At 45.7% G+C, this 15,274-nt stretch overlaps 1 protein-coding gene across 3 annotated transcripts in view; it reads right to left on the reverse strand.

The window, feature by feature from the left end:
• The window catches only part of SLC22A15 (solute carrier family 22 member 15), an 83,313-nt gene extending 69,382 nt beyond the window's left edge, over window positions 1–13,931 (reverse strand). For all 3 annotated transcript variants that reach the window (XR_009257799.1, XM_058716103.1, XM_058716104.1), the window contains exon 1: window positions 13,760–13,931. Coding sequence is in view for 2 of the 3 variants with exons in the window: in XM_058716103.1 (XP_058572086.1) it covers window positions 13,760–13,846 (87 nt within the window). In the remaining variant the exon portion in view is untranslated. The remainder of the gene's footprint in view (window positions 1–13,759) is intronic.
• Window positions 13,932–15,274: the final 1,343 nt, after the last annotated feature.

Genomic DNA, 15,274 nt, shown 5'->3' on the forward strand with positions numbered 1-15,274 from the left:
CCTGGGTGGCGCAGTCGGTTAAGCGTCCGACTTCAGCCAGGTCACGATCTCGCGGTCCGTGAGTTCGAGCCCCGCGTCAGGCTCTGGGCCGATGGCTCGGAGCCTGGAGCCTGTTTCCGATTCTGTGTCTCCCTCTCTCTCTGCCCCTCCCCCGTTCATGCTCTGTCTCTCTCTGTCCCAAAAATAAATAAAAAATGTTGAAAAAAAATTAAAAAAAAAAAAAAAAAAAAGAAACTACATGCACCCCAGTGTTTACTGCAGCGTTCATTTACAATAGCCAAACTATGGAGGCGGCCCCAGTGTCCAGATGAATGGATAAAGACACTGTATGTTAACTATCCTGGAATTACAATTAAACGATTAAAAATTTTTAAAAAGAAAACAGTTCAGAAACAAAGAGGTGGTGCTCATACACACGCTAATTCACAGAGGGGAGCAGTGAAACCCAGTTTATCAGTATGATCTGTGTTAATCAGTATTATTCCCAGCAACCTGAAGCCCGATGAAAGCTTTCACCTTCTCATCTCCTCTGCCCTCCTCCCACCCCTCGCGGTGTTTCCAGTGTGCACGCCATGCGTGCACACACACGTGTACACCCAGGGACCTCAACTGCACACACAGAGCCGTGGCGTTATGTCACCAGACGGGTCAGACACGTGCAGCCCAGAACTCCTGCTTCTCTCCGCCAGAGTCCAAAGAGTCTCTCAATCTTGTCTGTATTACCCTATAACTGCCATGCCCACGGATTCTTGTCGAATGATCGTACCCATCAGCAGCTGGGTCTTAAAGCCACAATCAGAAACCACCATCCACGCTCCTTCCAAGTGGGGTCAACAACACCGCAGAGAGGCCATTACCTTCTCCAAAGCCCCCTCCAGGGAAGGAAAACAAGTGTCACAGATGGCTGCACTTTTTCTTCCCCTTTCAATGTCATTATAATTAGGTGACTACAATGCACCAGGGGACTGAAATTTCTGAAGTAGCAAAAAGTGAAGGTTTTAAAAGTGATTTTATATCGACAGCATTATAAGCTTTTATACCACTCCGGAAACCAAACCGTCCCCCATAAATGATCTCATCACAATATCTTGTGCTGTGAAGTCATGGGAAGTATGATGTTTAGGTCTTAAAGTAGGTAAAATGGGCAATTAAGTGACTCATTCAAGATCACGTATAACACTAATAGCAAAACCAGGATGAGAACGGGATCACCTCATGGGAGAAATGGAAGATGACTTTGTTGTTGTCATTACCGTTAGTCTTTTCTGCACTTCGTACTCCGTTACTGACTGACTCAACCAAAGCATTACGTGGGCAAGCCTATCATGACAGCACGCCCAGATGCCCAGTGCCCAGCACAAACTGGGTCTTCAATCAGTGTCGGGTGACTTACAGATACCACCTATTTTTTTTTAATTGAAAATATTTAATATCATGCCCTGAATAACTGGTGTCTCGAAGTCCTGTTTCTTTCAACTCTAATTCATCCACATAATGCCACCAGATTGGTCTCCCTGAGACACTCCTCATGACATTCTTCTGGCCAAAACGTATCAATGGATAAGTGATAAATGTCTTAACGTTCCAGATCCCCACTGTATGGGCCAGCTGCTACCTAATCCACATTCACGCTTTCTGTACTGGCGTGCTCGGCTCCCCATTGCATGACTTCTCATGGTGTGATGTGAAAAGGGGAAGGAATCTGTATACCTGAGTTGGAAACTCAGCTCTAGGAACCTTTCAGCAAATCAAAACCTCTCCAAACTTCAGGTTTTCTTTTCAGTGAGACTGGACACTGGTAGTAACCATCTTTATCTAATTCATTCATATCTAACCTATTCTGAGGGTCAAATGGGATGTTTCCTTTAGCCAGCAGTAAACTCTACAGCCCCATACAAATGGCATCTACCAGTGCCTCCCAGACTTTAAAGTGCAGGGTCTGGTCCTGTAGCCTGGGAAAGACCTGAGTTCCACATTTCTAGCAAGCTCTCCTGAGCTCAATGCTGCTAGTCTGGGCCACACTCTGTGTAGTAAGCCTAAAAGTTGTTCCGTCTTCTACACTTTTTTCCCCCAATTTTACTGTTTTCCATCTGAAATGACCTTCCCACTTCTCTCTAAACCCAAGCTCCCAAGTTCAGCACAAGCTCAGCCCTTCTCACGTCTTCAACAAACCACTCCAGACCACGCTGATGGCTCCTTTGTTAATCTCCAAAGCAGTCAATGGCTGCACTATTTACTGGGGAAATATTATTTTGTATCTAACAGTGCAGATATAGTGAAATTCTAATTTGTTAATGATCTGTCTTCTCCTGAACGAAAGAAATGCTAACTTCGATTTCTATATGCTTCCAAGTAAACCCAACATACCACTCTATAACTAACAGCCTAGGATACATTTTAACTAATTCCTTGCAAAATGGTGTAGAAAAAGAAAAGAAAAAGAAAAGATGATGATCAAGATAAAAAACCAGTCATTCCAGGACCTAATCTTTGTTCCATCCACTAATTAAGACTTTGGATAAATTAAGTATTTGGGTAAACAGTGATTTAACCTGCATCCGTTTCCCTCCCTATCTCTCTCCCAAATAAAATGGAAATACCCCCACCTGACTACCTTCCTTCTGTGACTTCAGTTTAATTCTTAAAAAATTTTAGTGAGCTCCACCACTTTGCAACACATTATATTATGGGCCTCAGATGATAACAAGGCTGGCTAAAAAATAATCTCTTCCTTCTAGGCAAATACATTCAAGTGAGGACAACAAACGTACCGAAAGCTACAAACACAAGGCAGATTTTCACAAATGCAGTATTAGCCACGGCGGAAATGAGGTGATGAGAGTACAGAGAAAGTAGATGGGAAATCTAACTGGGGAATAAGGAAAAAGTTGCAAATATGACACCAGAAACTAGGTAGAGAAAACCTAGTAGGGGTTTAATCAAAACCACATTCAGAGGAAGGAACTTTTGGGGCAAAAAAATAGGCTAATCAGAGTCGAGAAGGTAAACCACATATTTTTAGTGTTCTTTGAAGAAATATTACAGGATAGCTCAGCTTTTCCCAAACTTCGGTCACCTGTGTGCTCCCTGCAAGAATTTTATGTGCCGTTTTTTGTTTTCTATTTACCTAATAGTCTTTTTTTTTTTCTTTTAGAGAGACAGAGAGAGGGAGAGAGGGAGAGGGGGAGAGAGGGAGAGAGAGAGAGAGAGAGAGAGAGAGAGAGAGAGAGAGAGAGAAAATCCCAAGCAGGCTCCACACTCAGCATGGAGCCTGACACGCGGCTCGATTCCCCAACCCTGGAATCATGACCTGAGCCAAAATCAAGAGTCAGATGCTGAACGGACTGAGTCATCCAGGCGCCCCTAACGGTCTTCTTTTAAATTGATTCAAGATGTTTCTTTAAGCTTTTATTTCAATTCCAGTTAACATACAGTGTAATATTAATTTCGGGTGTACAGTATAGTGAGTCAAGACTTCCTTCCAACAGCCAGTGCTCACCACAGCAAGTGCGCTCCTTAGTCCCCACCGTATATTTCACCCAACCCCCTCCCCTCCCCTCCGGCAACCGTCAGTGTGTTCTCTAGGGTTAAGAGTTTGTTTCATGGTTTGCCTCTCGCTCTTTTCTTTCCCCTTTGCTTGTTTCGTTTCTTAAATTTCACTTTTCTTAAATTTTACTGCAGCATTCATTTACAATAGCCAAACTATGGAGGCGGCCCCAGTGTCCAGATGAATGGATAAAGACACTGTATGTTAACTATCCTGGAATTACAATTAAACGATTAAAAATTTTTAAAAAGAAAACAGTTCAGAAACAAAGAGGTGAAATTGATCTGATATCAAATGAGTGAAATTACATGGTATTTGTCTTTCTCTGACTTAATTTCACTTAGCATTGTGCTCTCCAGCTCCAACCACATCATCACAGATGACAAGATCTCATTCTTTTTTGTGGCTGAATAATATTGCATTGTATATATATATGCCGCATCTTTATTCATTCATCCATCGATGGACACTTGGGCTGTTCCCACAATAATGCTGCTGTAAACATCGGGGTGCATGTATCCCTTCGAATTAGTATTTTTGTATTCTTTGAGTAAATACCTAGTAGTACGATTGCTGGATCATAGGCTAGTTCTATTTTTAACTTCTTGAGGAACCTCCATACTGTTCTCCATAGTGGCTGCACCAGTCTGCATTCCCACCAACAGTGCAAGAGGGTTCCTTTTTCTTCACATCCTTGCCAACACCTGTTGTTTCTTATGCTGATTTTAGTCATTCTGACAGGTGTAAGGTGATATCTCATGTAGTTTTGATTTGTATTTCCCTGATGATGAGTGATGCTGAGCATCTTTTCTTATGTGTGTTGACCATCTGTATAGTCTTCTTTGGAAAAATGTCTATTCATGTCTTCTGCCCATTTTTTAATTGGATTATTCATTTTGGGGGTGTTGAGTTTTATAAGTTCTTTATATATTTTGGATACTAACCCTTTATCAGATATGCCCTTTGAAAATTCAGTTCAAAATTTTTAACTTAAGTGAATTTGCAAAGAAATAAAATTTTATATCAATAGAGATACGACCAGACAGATGGAACTATCAAAATAAACACCATGTCATAATGCCAAGTGTTGGCTAGTGTGTTTTTACTTAAGACGGGCCACAAGAGATATTTTCAGGCAGGATTTGGGGAGAGAGGGTGAAAGCAAAGGAGCAGCCATCTTGTTTTTTTATGCTCAGAAGGCTGGGAAAGGTGTTTTTTGCCTTTCTTTGCCACTTCTTTGCTGGCTCGCTCTGCTGGTAGAGCACAACAGCTGGGCCTGCAACGGATCCACGTTCCCCTGGACCCTCCCTCAGCATCTCTGACTCCCGGGCCAAGTATGTGTTTTCCAAGATGAAAGGCAGTTGCTTCATCAAGGTTGGAGGCAGTGAGAACAGCACAGATTCCCATCAATTCGGATGGCTTCCAGACCATACTTTCCCTTCCAGACTGCCTTCCCTGCAGACGTCAAGCTCCAACATCAGACACAAAGACAACAGCCTTACAGGGACGGCTTAACCAACTCTCACAATTGTGCGTGGTCAAATCTCTGTGACAAATTATTCACTGATTATGTGTATAATCATACACATATGAATACATACCACACACACACACACACACACACACACACACACACACGTGTCCCCATCCCAGGAGTTCTGCTTTCTGCCTCTCGGGTTGAACTACAACTCACACCACCTTCAGCAAATATGGCACAATATTAGCACTTGTCAAATCTAGAAGTAGGCACAGGTATGTTTGCGACATTAGTCTCTGTGTTTCATGTGAAATGTTTCTTTGAAAATAAAATGACCACTACCATAAAAAAAGAATAATGTTATTAAATTTCAACTAGGTAAGGTTTTCTGCCCAAGTCTGAACTCTGAGCCTTCTTTTTTTTTTTTTAATTTTTTTAACGTTTATTTATTTTTGAGACAGAGAGAGACAGAGCATGAACGGGGGAGGGGCAGAGGGAGAGGGAGACACAGAATCAGAAGCAGGCTCCAGGCTCCAAGCCATCAGCCCAGAGCCCGACGTGGGGCTTGAACTCACGGACCTCGAGATCGTGACCTGAGCTGAAGTCGGATGCTCAACCGACTGAGCCACCCAGGCGCCCCTCTGAGCCTTCTTTAATTCTTACTTCTAGTTCATTTCCTTTGCTAAAACAGAAATAGTTGCAAAAGTTTTGAGAACTGCTAGCACCAAATGAGATTTTCTTCTTAGATAAAAGAAAGATCAGGGCGCCTGGGTGGCTCAGTCGGTTGAGGGTCCAACTATGGCTCAGGTCATGATCTCGCAGTCCGTGGGTTCGAGCCCCGCGTCGAGCTCTGTGCTGACGGCTCGGAGCCTGGAGCCTGCTTCGGATTCTGTGTCTCCCTCTCTCTTTCTGCCTCTCCCCTGCTCATGCTCTGTCTCTCTCTCTCTCTCTCTCTCAAAAATAAATAAACATTTAAAAATTCTAATGAAAGAAAGATTAAGGAAGAACTGAAAAGGGAATAACTCTCTCACTTCATAAGCTAATGCTATTCAATATAATTTCCACAGACCACCTAGATCCACCATATGCAGGCCACCCTTTGGGACGTGAGAGAATGCAGAAAGATGGAAGATTAGAACCGACTGAGAGAGTAATAAGGAATCAAGAACAAAGGTGAGAGGATGTCCCTGGAAGGAAGGTTGAGCTGTCTTCCTCCTGGACACTCTGAAGAGATGTAATGACAGGTAAGGGTAAACGTTAATTTCAAAGCAAAAGAAAGGAGATGTTTAGGAAGTTTGTACTTCTATTCCATCCATAAAGTGGGACCAAAGAACATCTGGAGAGGGTGTGAGCAATGGAGTCAGGAGAAATTTGAGCTTAGGAAGAGTGGCCAACAGCCAACCGGGAGAAGTGCAGACCAGAGCCGGACAATGGCCCAAAGCATGGGTTTCAGAACTCCGAAAGAGAGGAACCAACCAGCCTATGTTTGCAACAAGAGACAATGGAATAGGCAAGTTCTGGTACAGCCACACATTGCTACACTGCTACAGCCATTATAAAATATGTGGTTGTTCATTTATGACTGCAGCAAGGCGTGCACGATATTGCTGACAGACAAAAATTGAGGTTAAGATACAAATTTATGCAAAAAAGGCAAATGTACATGTTTGTATAACTAAAAGTCTGGAAGACAATCCACCAACATGTGAGTGTGTTTCACGTCTGAGTGGTCCAAGTTCTGGTGATTCTTTCCCTTTTCTCTTTTCTATGTTTTCTCTTTTTGCTACAATCCCCATATACTCCTTGTTGAGCCTCATACAACTCCCCTAAATGCAGATGCTAATTTCTGCCTGAACGGTTGGTTAAGGGAATCAGAGATGAGCTTCCTGAGTTGTGCGTATCTTGGGGTTGGCCAGCTCTCCCTTTTAAGGCAGGCTTTGACCGTGGTGAAGGGCCAAGCTCCTGTTCCGAAAACCTCAAGGTGAAATTGACACAACGCCAACTAACTGCTGGGCATTGGGCAACTTGAAGAAATCCTGAACTTGCAAAACAAATGAATTACACTTTCGTGATCCAGCCACTTCCCAGAGTACACAAACGACTGAGGGGTCCCCTACTGAAGCTGTCTCAGCCATCTCAGAGCAGAGGGTCAGGGTCACGGCATTCAGAGAGTCTAGCGTTCTGCCACACATTGTCTATCTTCACATTTTTAATGACGTGCGTGTGTGTGTGTGTGTGTGTGTGTGTGTGTGTGTGTGACCTTCTCTGTCAGGGCACATGCTGAGTAGCTGTGCTGTGTGTGGCCCCAGCAGGCATGCTGCTAGAGATGTGAGTGCTGTGGGGGTGTTGAGCCAGGTGCTTTCTAAGGCACATCCCAATTCTTCAGATGCCCGAGGCTCAAAGGGGCTCCCTAAACCTCCCAGAGGCTCCCTGTATTTCCATAACCTCCCCGGATGGAAATCTGGTCTGGCTGATTTGCAACTTCACCTGCTTTACGCCAGGGGGCAGTGTCTGTCTACAGACAACAGCTTTCCTGAGGACGTACTAGGGGGCAAGTGTAGCCATGGTCTCTTTAGGAAGCGCCCCACTTACCTAAAGTGATGGAATATTCCACCAGCAAAGGTTCCCCGGATTATCACCCAAACTCGCGGCCACCGTCTGAGGGCAGACACAACTAAATCTGAGGGTAAGGGCGGCGTAAAACCTGCCCAAACTAACAGAGAACCTGGTAGATACTCACGTGTTCTGGAGTCATGATAGAGCGGCTCTCATGCCGGGTGTTGTCATCACGGCTGAACCCCTGGTGGTGGTGAGACTCTCCTGAGGCACAAGGGCTGGTCTCAATGACCAACACAGTGAGGTCTTCCCTAATGTCTGCCCTACGAACTTCATTACTTGCTTAAGGTTGAGGGGTCGGAACCACCTCAGCGATACCTCAATCAAAAGAAGTCTTTCCACGAATCTCCTGGGGAGATTAGGACCGGGAGGCAAATGCAAGCACGTAGGAGACATTCCCTGTGACAGTGTTCTACACAAAGTTCAAGAGCGCACCCTGAACAAAACTCTCTCTACCTCATTCTCTTAAGTGTGAAATTCATAGACCACAGTTGACAGCGCTAACTGGTTAAAGGGACGGCAGGAGAAGGGTGGACGGTTACTCTCATGAAGTGAACTGTAGCCTTCGCTTCTCAGTATGCCGATCTTTTCTATGCCACACTCTTGTTTTGTTTTTTTTTTTTAATTTAACACAGAGAAACAAAACAAAATAAAGTTCAGGAACCCACCATCATAATTAACAAGCTACATTTTATTATATTTGCTTCAGATTTTTAAAATACTGTATTATGAATACAGAGCAAATCTCTTCTGTACCCCCCTCACCCCCACCCCTCCTTCCTTCCCTGGAGGTAACCAATCTGATGGATTGGGTGTGGAGCCTTCTACCCCATATGTTTATACTGCTACATTGTCCATATACACTGATAAACCAAATACGGTACAGTTTCCTGTATTTTGACAATTTTTTCAGATTTTATTTTAGAGAGAGAGAGAGAGCGTGCATGCAAGTAGGGGAAAGGGGCAGAGGGAGAGAGACTGAGAATCTGAGGCAGGCTCTGTACTAAGCGGAGGGCTCGATCCCACGACCCTGGGTCCATGACCTGAGCCAAAATCAAGAGTGAGGCGCTCAACCCACTGACTGAGTCACCCAGGAGCCCCGATATTTTTACAATTTTTAGTAAGACTTTTGTGTCATATTGTATATATCACACTTGTTATTTTTTTCATGTAACACCGTGTTTTAGAAATTCATTCCTGTAGTTGTTTATCGATCTGGTTCATTCACGCCAACCTGTTATAGCCCATCAAATTTATGCCACATTTTGATTACCTGGTCCCTTTTTGGGAGTCGCTAAGGTGGTTACTAATTTTTATTATTACAAACAGTGCTGCAGTAAACATCTGAGCCATATCTTCATGCACGTGTTCAAGAAACGTTGGAGGACGTACACCTAGGAATCTAAAGCTGGGTTTCAATTTTACTAGACCGTGCCAAATTATTCTCTGAACGGCACAGTTCCCGCTCCTCTTTTTCAGCACACCTGTACTGTTAGACTATTTAATGTCTGCTCATCTATTCAGTGTGAAATGATATTTCATAGTCATTTTAATACGCCCGTCCCAGGTGACCACTGAAGGTAAACATCTTTTCCTGTGTTGACTATCACAGTTTCCTCTTCTGCACAATACCTGGTCAGTCATTCTGCTTTCTAAAACACCATGAAAGGATGTTTATTGCGTGAATGATCTGAAGGCAATGGTAACCCCAGGGTTGATAAATAAGATTGGGGTTATTAAGAGTTTACATTAAAATAATGCGTTCCAGAACACCGGAAGACTGTACCTCAAGCTGAGGTCCACGATGACATCACACTTTTGCTGGAGAAACTAATGCCTGTTACAGGTTACATGTTCCCGTTGGCTCATGGATGTTTTAAATCCTGTGCAAATTACACTACAATCTGTGACGCATGATCCCCGGGAAAATGAAGGAGCTGGAGTCGACGGCTTAGAACACAAAGAAGTGGGTTCCATTTTCACTTTGCGTCTAAAGGGCTCAAAACACAAAGAACTGTATTCCAACCTTCTTCCTCCAGACAGCCTGGCAAACAAACACACACGTACACAAACACAAATGACGATGACAGCATCGGCTCTGAATCACTACCAGAAAATAGAAACAGAAATAAAGCACACAGAATTATTCACATTTAAATACCACAGATAGCTCTTGTCCAAGGGAAGGCACCTATATTTGGACAGTAAGAGTTTTTCTAACTACAGAATTGTGAACATTGCTGTGCGTTCATGAGACAACGATTTTTACCTGTGGCAATCCCTTTCCCTCTAGCTTTCTGCTTATCTACTTTCAAACCGCCTATCACTCTTGTCAGGGGCATTTTCATCAGCATAAGAAGGGAGATCTACAAAATCTGCATCAATCCTTTATGTACCTGAAAGGTGACCACTATAGAGATTCTAAAGGTTGTGTTTGCAAAGTGTGTGGCCAGAAGTCACCTTGCTAAAGGCAAGCGGATATTGAGGTAACTTGCGAGCGCTACCTGATGGTACCCACAATCCACAAAAACGGTTAACCTAAAGACCTTCCGAGTTGGCTTTGTGATGTGCTTTTGTCCTTTTAGTTTGAACTTGGATGTTCGAAGTAAGGGGGGGTTTAAAACCATTAATAATAATAATAATAATAATAATAAAACCCAGATAGAAGAAAATGCAAAGATCTGAATTTGCCATCTCTGTCCCTTCTAGTTCTGTGTTTCTCGACTGGGGTCGGTCATTGCCACACTGCAGATGCAGAAAAGGCTCTTGCTTCAGCAGTGGCTCCCTGTCTGGCTGTCCCTCTCTCTGGGAGTCCCGCCTACTGTGTACAGGGCTCTCTTTCTGCTAGCGCTGCTGTGCAGGTGGGTCTGCATGTTCCTTGAGCAACAGAAGACCAGGGCTTTGGTTTTTTTGAGGGTTTTTGTTGTTGTTGTTTTTGGTTTTGTTTTTAAGATTTTTTATTTATTTTTTTACTTTTTTTTTGTTTTGTTTTTTTTCAATATATGAAGTTTATTGTCAAATTGGTTTCTATACAACACCCAGCGCTCTTTAAGATTTTTTAAAGTAATCTCTATACCCAACATGGGCTCAAACTCCCAACACCAAGATCAAGAGTCATGCACTCCACTGACTGAGACAGCCTGGCACCCCAGGGCTCTGGTTTCTTTTCTTTTTTTTTTTCTTTTGAGTTTATTTTTGAGAGAAGGAGCAGGGAGAGAGACAGAGAGAATCTCAAGCAGGCTCTGCACTGTTGGTGTGGAGCCTGACGTGGGGCTCGAACCCATGAACTGTGAGATCCTGACCTGAGCCTGGGCCAAAATCAAGAGTCAGACACTTAACTGACTGAGTCACCCAGGTGCCCAGGGCTTTGATTTTTTTTTTTTTTTAATTTTTTTTTTTTCAACGTTTTTTATTTTTATTTTTGGGACAGAGAGAGACAGAGCATGAACGGGGGAGGGGCAGAGAGAGAGGGAGACACAGAAGCGGAAACAGGCTCCAGGCTCCAAGCCATCAGCCCAGAGCCTGACGCGGGGCTCGAACTCGCGGACCGGACCTCGAGATCGTGACCTGGCTGAAGTCGGATGCTTAACCGACTGCGCCACCCAGGCGCCCCCCAGGGCTTTGATTTTTGAAGCAAACATCAACTTCCCATTTAAGCCAGCTCTGAAAAGGGCTTCCCACTTTCTTCCTCTGCTGGAACAAGCAACTTTCACAAGATGATGAAAGCATCATATTATGATTGTGTAATGGGGCTCCTAGTATTCCCACTCCATAGGCCATCCCAAACCAAAACCATCTCCAACAAGTGACTTGGTAGAGAAGTCTTTGGTGATGTCCACTTTCATATCCAAAATAGCTTTGGGTGACCCCAAGACCACCTTTATCATGTATATCAATGGCGAAGTTGAATACTCATGAATATGTACCACTATGAAGGATTCACTTCTGCCTGGACTGAGGCATTGTTGGGACAGACACAGCTACAGGGTGCCTCCCAGTCCACACCTACAAGATAAACAGTCACTCACTCCCAGTACTCATAAGACCCGGTTCTTCCATGGCAAATACTGACCACATATCAGGCAGGGATCAGTGAACAATCATGGTCACAGGCTTAGAGCTCTTTGGTACTAAACTCAAACCAACTGGGTCAACCATAAAGAAAAGTAAATGAGAAAAACAATAGGTCTCGAACCCAGAACCGTGGCCCTTTTTTTTTTTTTAAGTTTTTATTTATTTATTTAGAGAGAGAGAGAGAGCATGCAAGCAGGAGAGGGGCAGAGAGAGAGGAAGAGAGAGAGAGAGAGAGAGAGAGAGAGAGAGAGAGAGAGAGAGAATCCCAAGCAGATTCCTCCATATCAGCACAGAGCCTGACAAAGGGCTGGAACCCACGAACCATGAGATCATGACCTGAGCCAAAATCAAGAATGGGACACTTAACTGACTGAGCCACTTAGGGGCCCCAGAACAGTGGCCTTTTTAGTGCTGCACTCCCTCAAGACAAACTTATTCTAAATAGGCAGACACCTAGCTAGGCCTGTAACAAGATAATGACAGCAGGTGGAGTATAGGCATGGGGGGACGGGATTGTTCAGAAAAGGAATTATATTCCTGTAATTCTTGGTTAGAAGAGGAAAGAGTTTTCTCAAAGAAAAAGTATTCTAAATGAACATCAGGCATCATGGGTACAATGAAATACTCTCTGTATTAAATACTGTTTTGTGATTTAGGAAGTACTTTTTCCCCACAGGAAAATTACAGTTAAAGCTGAAACACCAAACTTAAAGAACTTCAGAATCCTGAATATTTGTGAACTGAAAACTTGCTTTGCTAAAAAAAGGACTGACATCATCTATCAGTCCATCGTTTGGACAGCTCTTCTGGCTGGAGATAAAAACAACTGAACTTGCAAACATTTTAATGGAAAACAGAATCAGTAAGGCAACTCTTACCCTCCCCCACCCCCTACCTTCCTGTTGAGCAGTTGCCTTATGCCAGTTTCAAGCAACTGGTGGTTATACTCACAACTTCCCTGTACTTTCCTCGGGATAATTATCATCGCACACTAACTGTACTTATTGAACTGTATGCCTGCCTCACCCACCCCCCCCACTAGAATGGGGGTCTTCTGGGGGGAAAGGGGCTTTGATTTGCCCACCACGGTAGCCCCTGCTAAGCAAATAGTAGGCATCATTAAATATGTGCTGAATGAAGGAGTAGTAAAATGAGGGCTCACAGTAGATACTAATCAAGAATTTGTGAATGAAACGCCTTTAGAATATTGGGAGAGGTAACTGATGTCATTAAATGGGCCATTTAGACTGGCAAAGGAAGAGTAACTCTTGCCTGGCAAAGTGTATCTATAGCGAACTTGAGCATACTAAACCCACATTTTTGGGCTGGGGTGGGCAAGCAGTGTGGGAGAATTTTGTACAGTGAAGAAATGATTCTACTTTATAACTGAATCTTATACATTGCAGATGACATTATTCAATTTATAGTAGTCTCAGCCCGAGGCTGGCCTCTGGCAGAATGACCCAGCAGAACCTGAACGGGGGAGAAATAAACCCCATGCACGGAAAGCACCTGGAACAGAAAGCCTCCTGGAATGCAGGAAAAGATGGTAAGTGGACACCCAGAACTGAAGGAGGCCGCTCTAGGTCGGACCTTCGTCAGCGTCAGCGGCGACCGGGGCTCACTGTGTGCTCTAGATTCCAAGGTGACAGAGCCGCAGGTGAGTAACAATTCCGTCACGCGTTCACGACGTTGTCCCAGGTAACCGCAGAACCCAGCATCCGCTACGATTAACCAGCTCATCGGCGGATAAAGTACCACCACACCCCCCCACCCGCACTCCCTCTCCCACTGGAGGTGGCAGGTGGGTGGGCCTGGCGGAACAGCCCCAGGGGGTAGGCTCTGAGGCTGGGGCGGGCACCAAAGACCAGGCCTGACGGCGACCTGGTGCTGGGGCCCAGGCCGGCCCTCGCGCGGGACGGGGGCAGGGGGCTCGTGTCCCCTCCCTCCCCCCGGGGTTTGCAGAGCCTGGGCGACCGGCCGGGCCCCTCGGGGGATCCGCGGGAGGCGGGGCAGCGGGGCGCTGGGGGTGGAGGGGGACTCACCTGCAGCAGCACGGCCAGCAGGAAGCACAAGTACATCTGGTAGATGCCCATCTCCCCCACCGCCTGAAACGCCTCCTCCACCTCCATGGCGGCCCCGGCCCGGCGGCCCCGGCTCGGCCCGGTGGCGCGGAGCGGGAGCGGGAGCGGGGGCCGGGGAGGGGAGAGAAGGGGTGGGGCGGGGACGGGGGCAGAGCCAGAGCCGGCGCGGGGGCGGCGCGCGTGCGCGGGCGGGGCGGGGCCGGAAGGGGGCCGGCGCGGGGCGCGGGGCGCGGGGCGCGGGGCTGCGCGTCGGGGATCTGGGTGGGAGAGGGGCTGGCGTGCGCGCAGCTCGCGGGGCGAGGGAAGAGGAAGTGGGCGCGGGCTGAGACATCCGCGGCGATGGAGAAACTCGGAAACGGCTGCCAGTCGGATCCCCGGCCCTGCTTGGGGCGGGGGCGCGATTACCGGGCGACCTGGTGGCGGCTCGGCATTGTTTGTCCTTTTGTATAAATCGGGGGGCTGGGGGCGTGCCAGAGCCTTCGGAGAAGAGGGCTGGCCGGCCTTTCTGTCTGGTCCAACGCTGCGCTAGCGCTGTGGGGGTCACACGTAAACACATTCTTGCAAAGCCGGGAGACTCATTTGCAAATAGAAATACGCACGAGGTACAAAGGAAATAAAGAGCCAACGTTAAGCTGTGAGACTGGAGATGATGGATGCCAAGGTGTTTGTAGGATAAGCAGCACTTGCCAGGCAGGAAAGGTGGAGGAAGAAGAGGCAGGGCGGAGAGAGGGGTCGCCCACCTTAAGTCCCCTCATTCCTGCATCTCCTGAGGTTGGTTTTAACAGCTGCCTAGTATTCCCTGGTCCAGGCCATGACCCTCAATACATTGTGAACAGAAGAGGTGACCAGCTAATGTTTTACCTAAGCTTTCACATCTAAAAGAGTGCGATAGGCCTAAGTCTTCTTTTCTTCCTACTGTCCCTGTTTGCATTTGGCATTAAGATCATAGCAGCTTAGCAAAATGAGTTGGAAATGTTTGGTATAACTCTCCTTTAAACCATCTGGATTGGCTTGTCTTGCCGGGGCGAACCCCTGTATTACAGAGATACATAGAAATATCAGATATATTTTTATGGCTTTCTGTTCTTAAATTACTTGTATTATTTAAAAAATGCTTCTATTTTGGGGCGCCTGGGTGGCGCAGTCGGTTAAGCGTCCGACTTCAGCCAGGTCACGATCTCGCGGTCCGTGAGTTCGAGCCCCGCGTCAGGCTCTGGGCTGATGGCTCGGAGCCTGGAGCCTGCTTCCGATTCTGTGTCTCCCTCTCTCTCTGCCCCTCCCCCGTTCATGCTCTGTCTCTCTCTGTCCCAAAAATAAATAAAAAACGTTGAAAAAAAATTAAAAAAAAATGCTTCTATTTTAATCGAGATTTGTTTTGTTTTGTTTTGTAATTAACTTGTTCATCTTGTTCTCATAGGGCTTTATAAACTCATGCTCTAGTTGCATTGATGCTCTGTTTTTCATTCTTAATATTGT

The sequence above is a fragment of the Neofelis nebulosa genome, chromosome 2, assembly GCF_028018385.1.
Source record: "Neofelis nebulosa isolate mNeoNeb1 chromosome 2, mNeoNeb1.pri, whole genome shotgun sequence".
Lineage (NCBI taxonomy): Eukaryota > Metazoa > Chordata > Mammalia > Carnivora > Felidae > Neofelis > Neofelis nebulosa.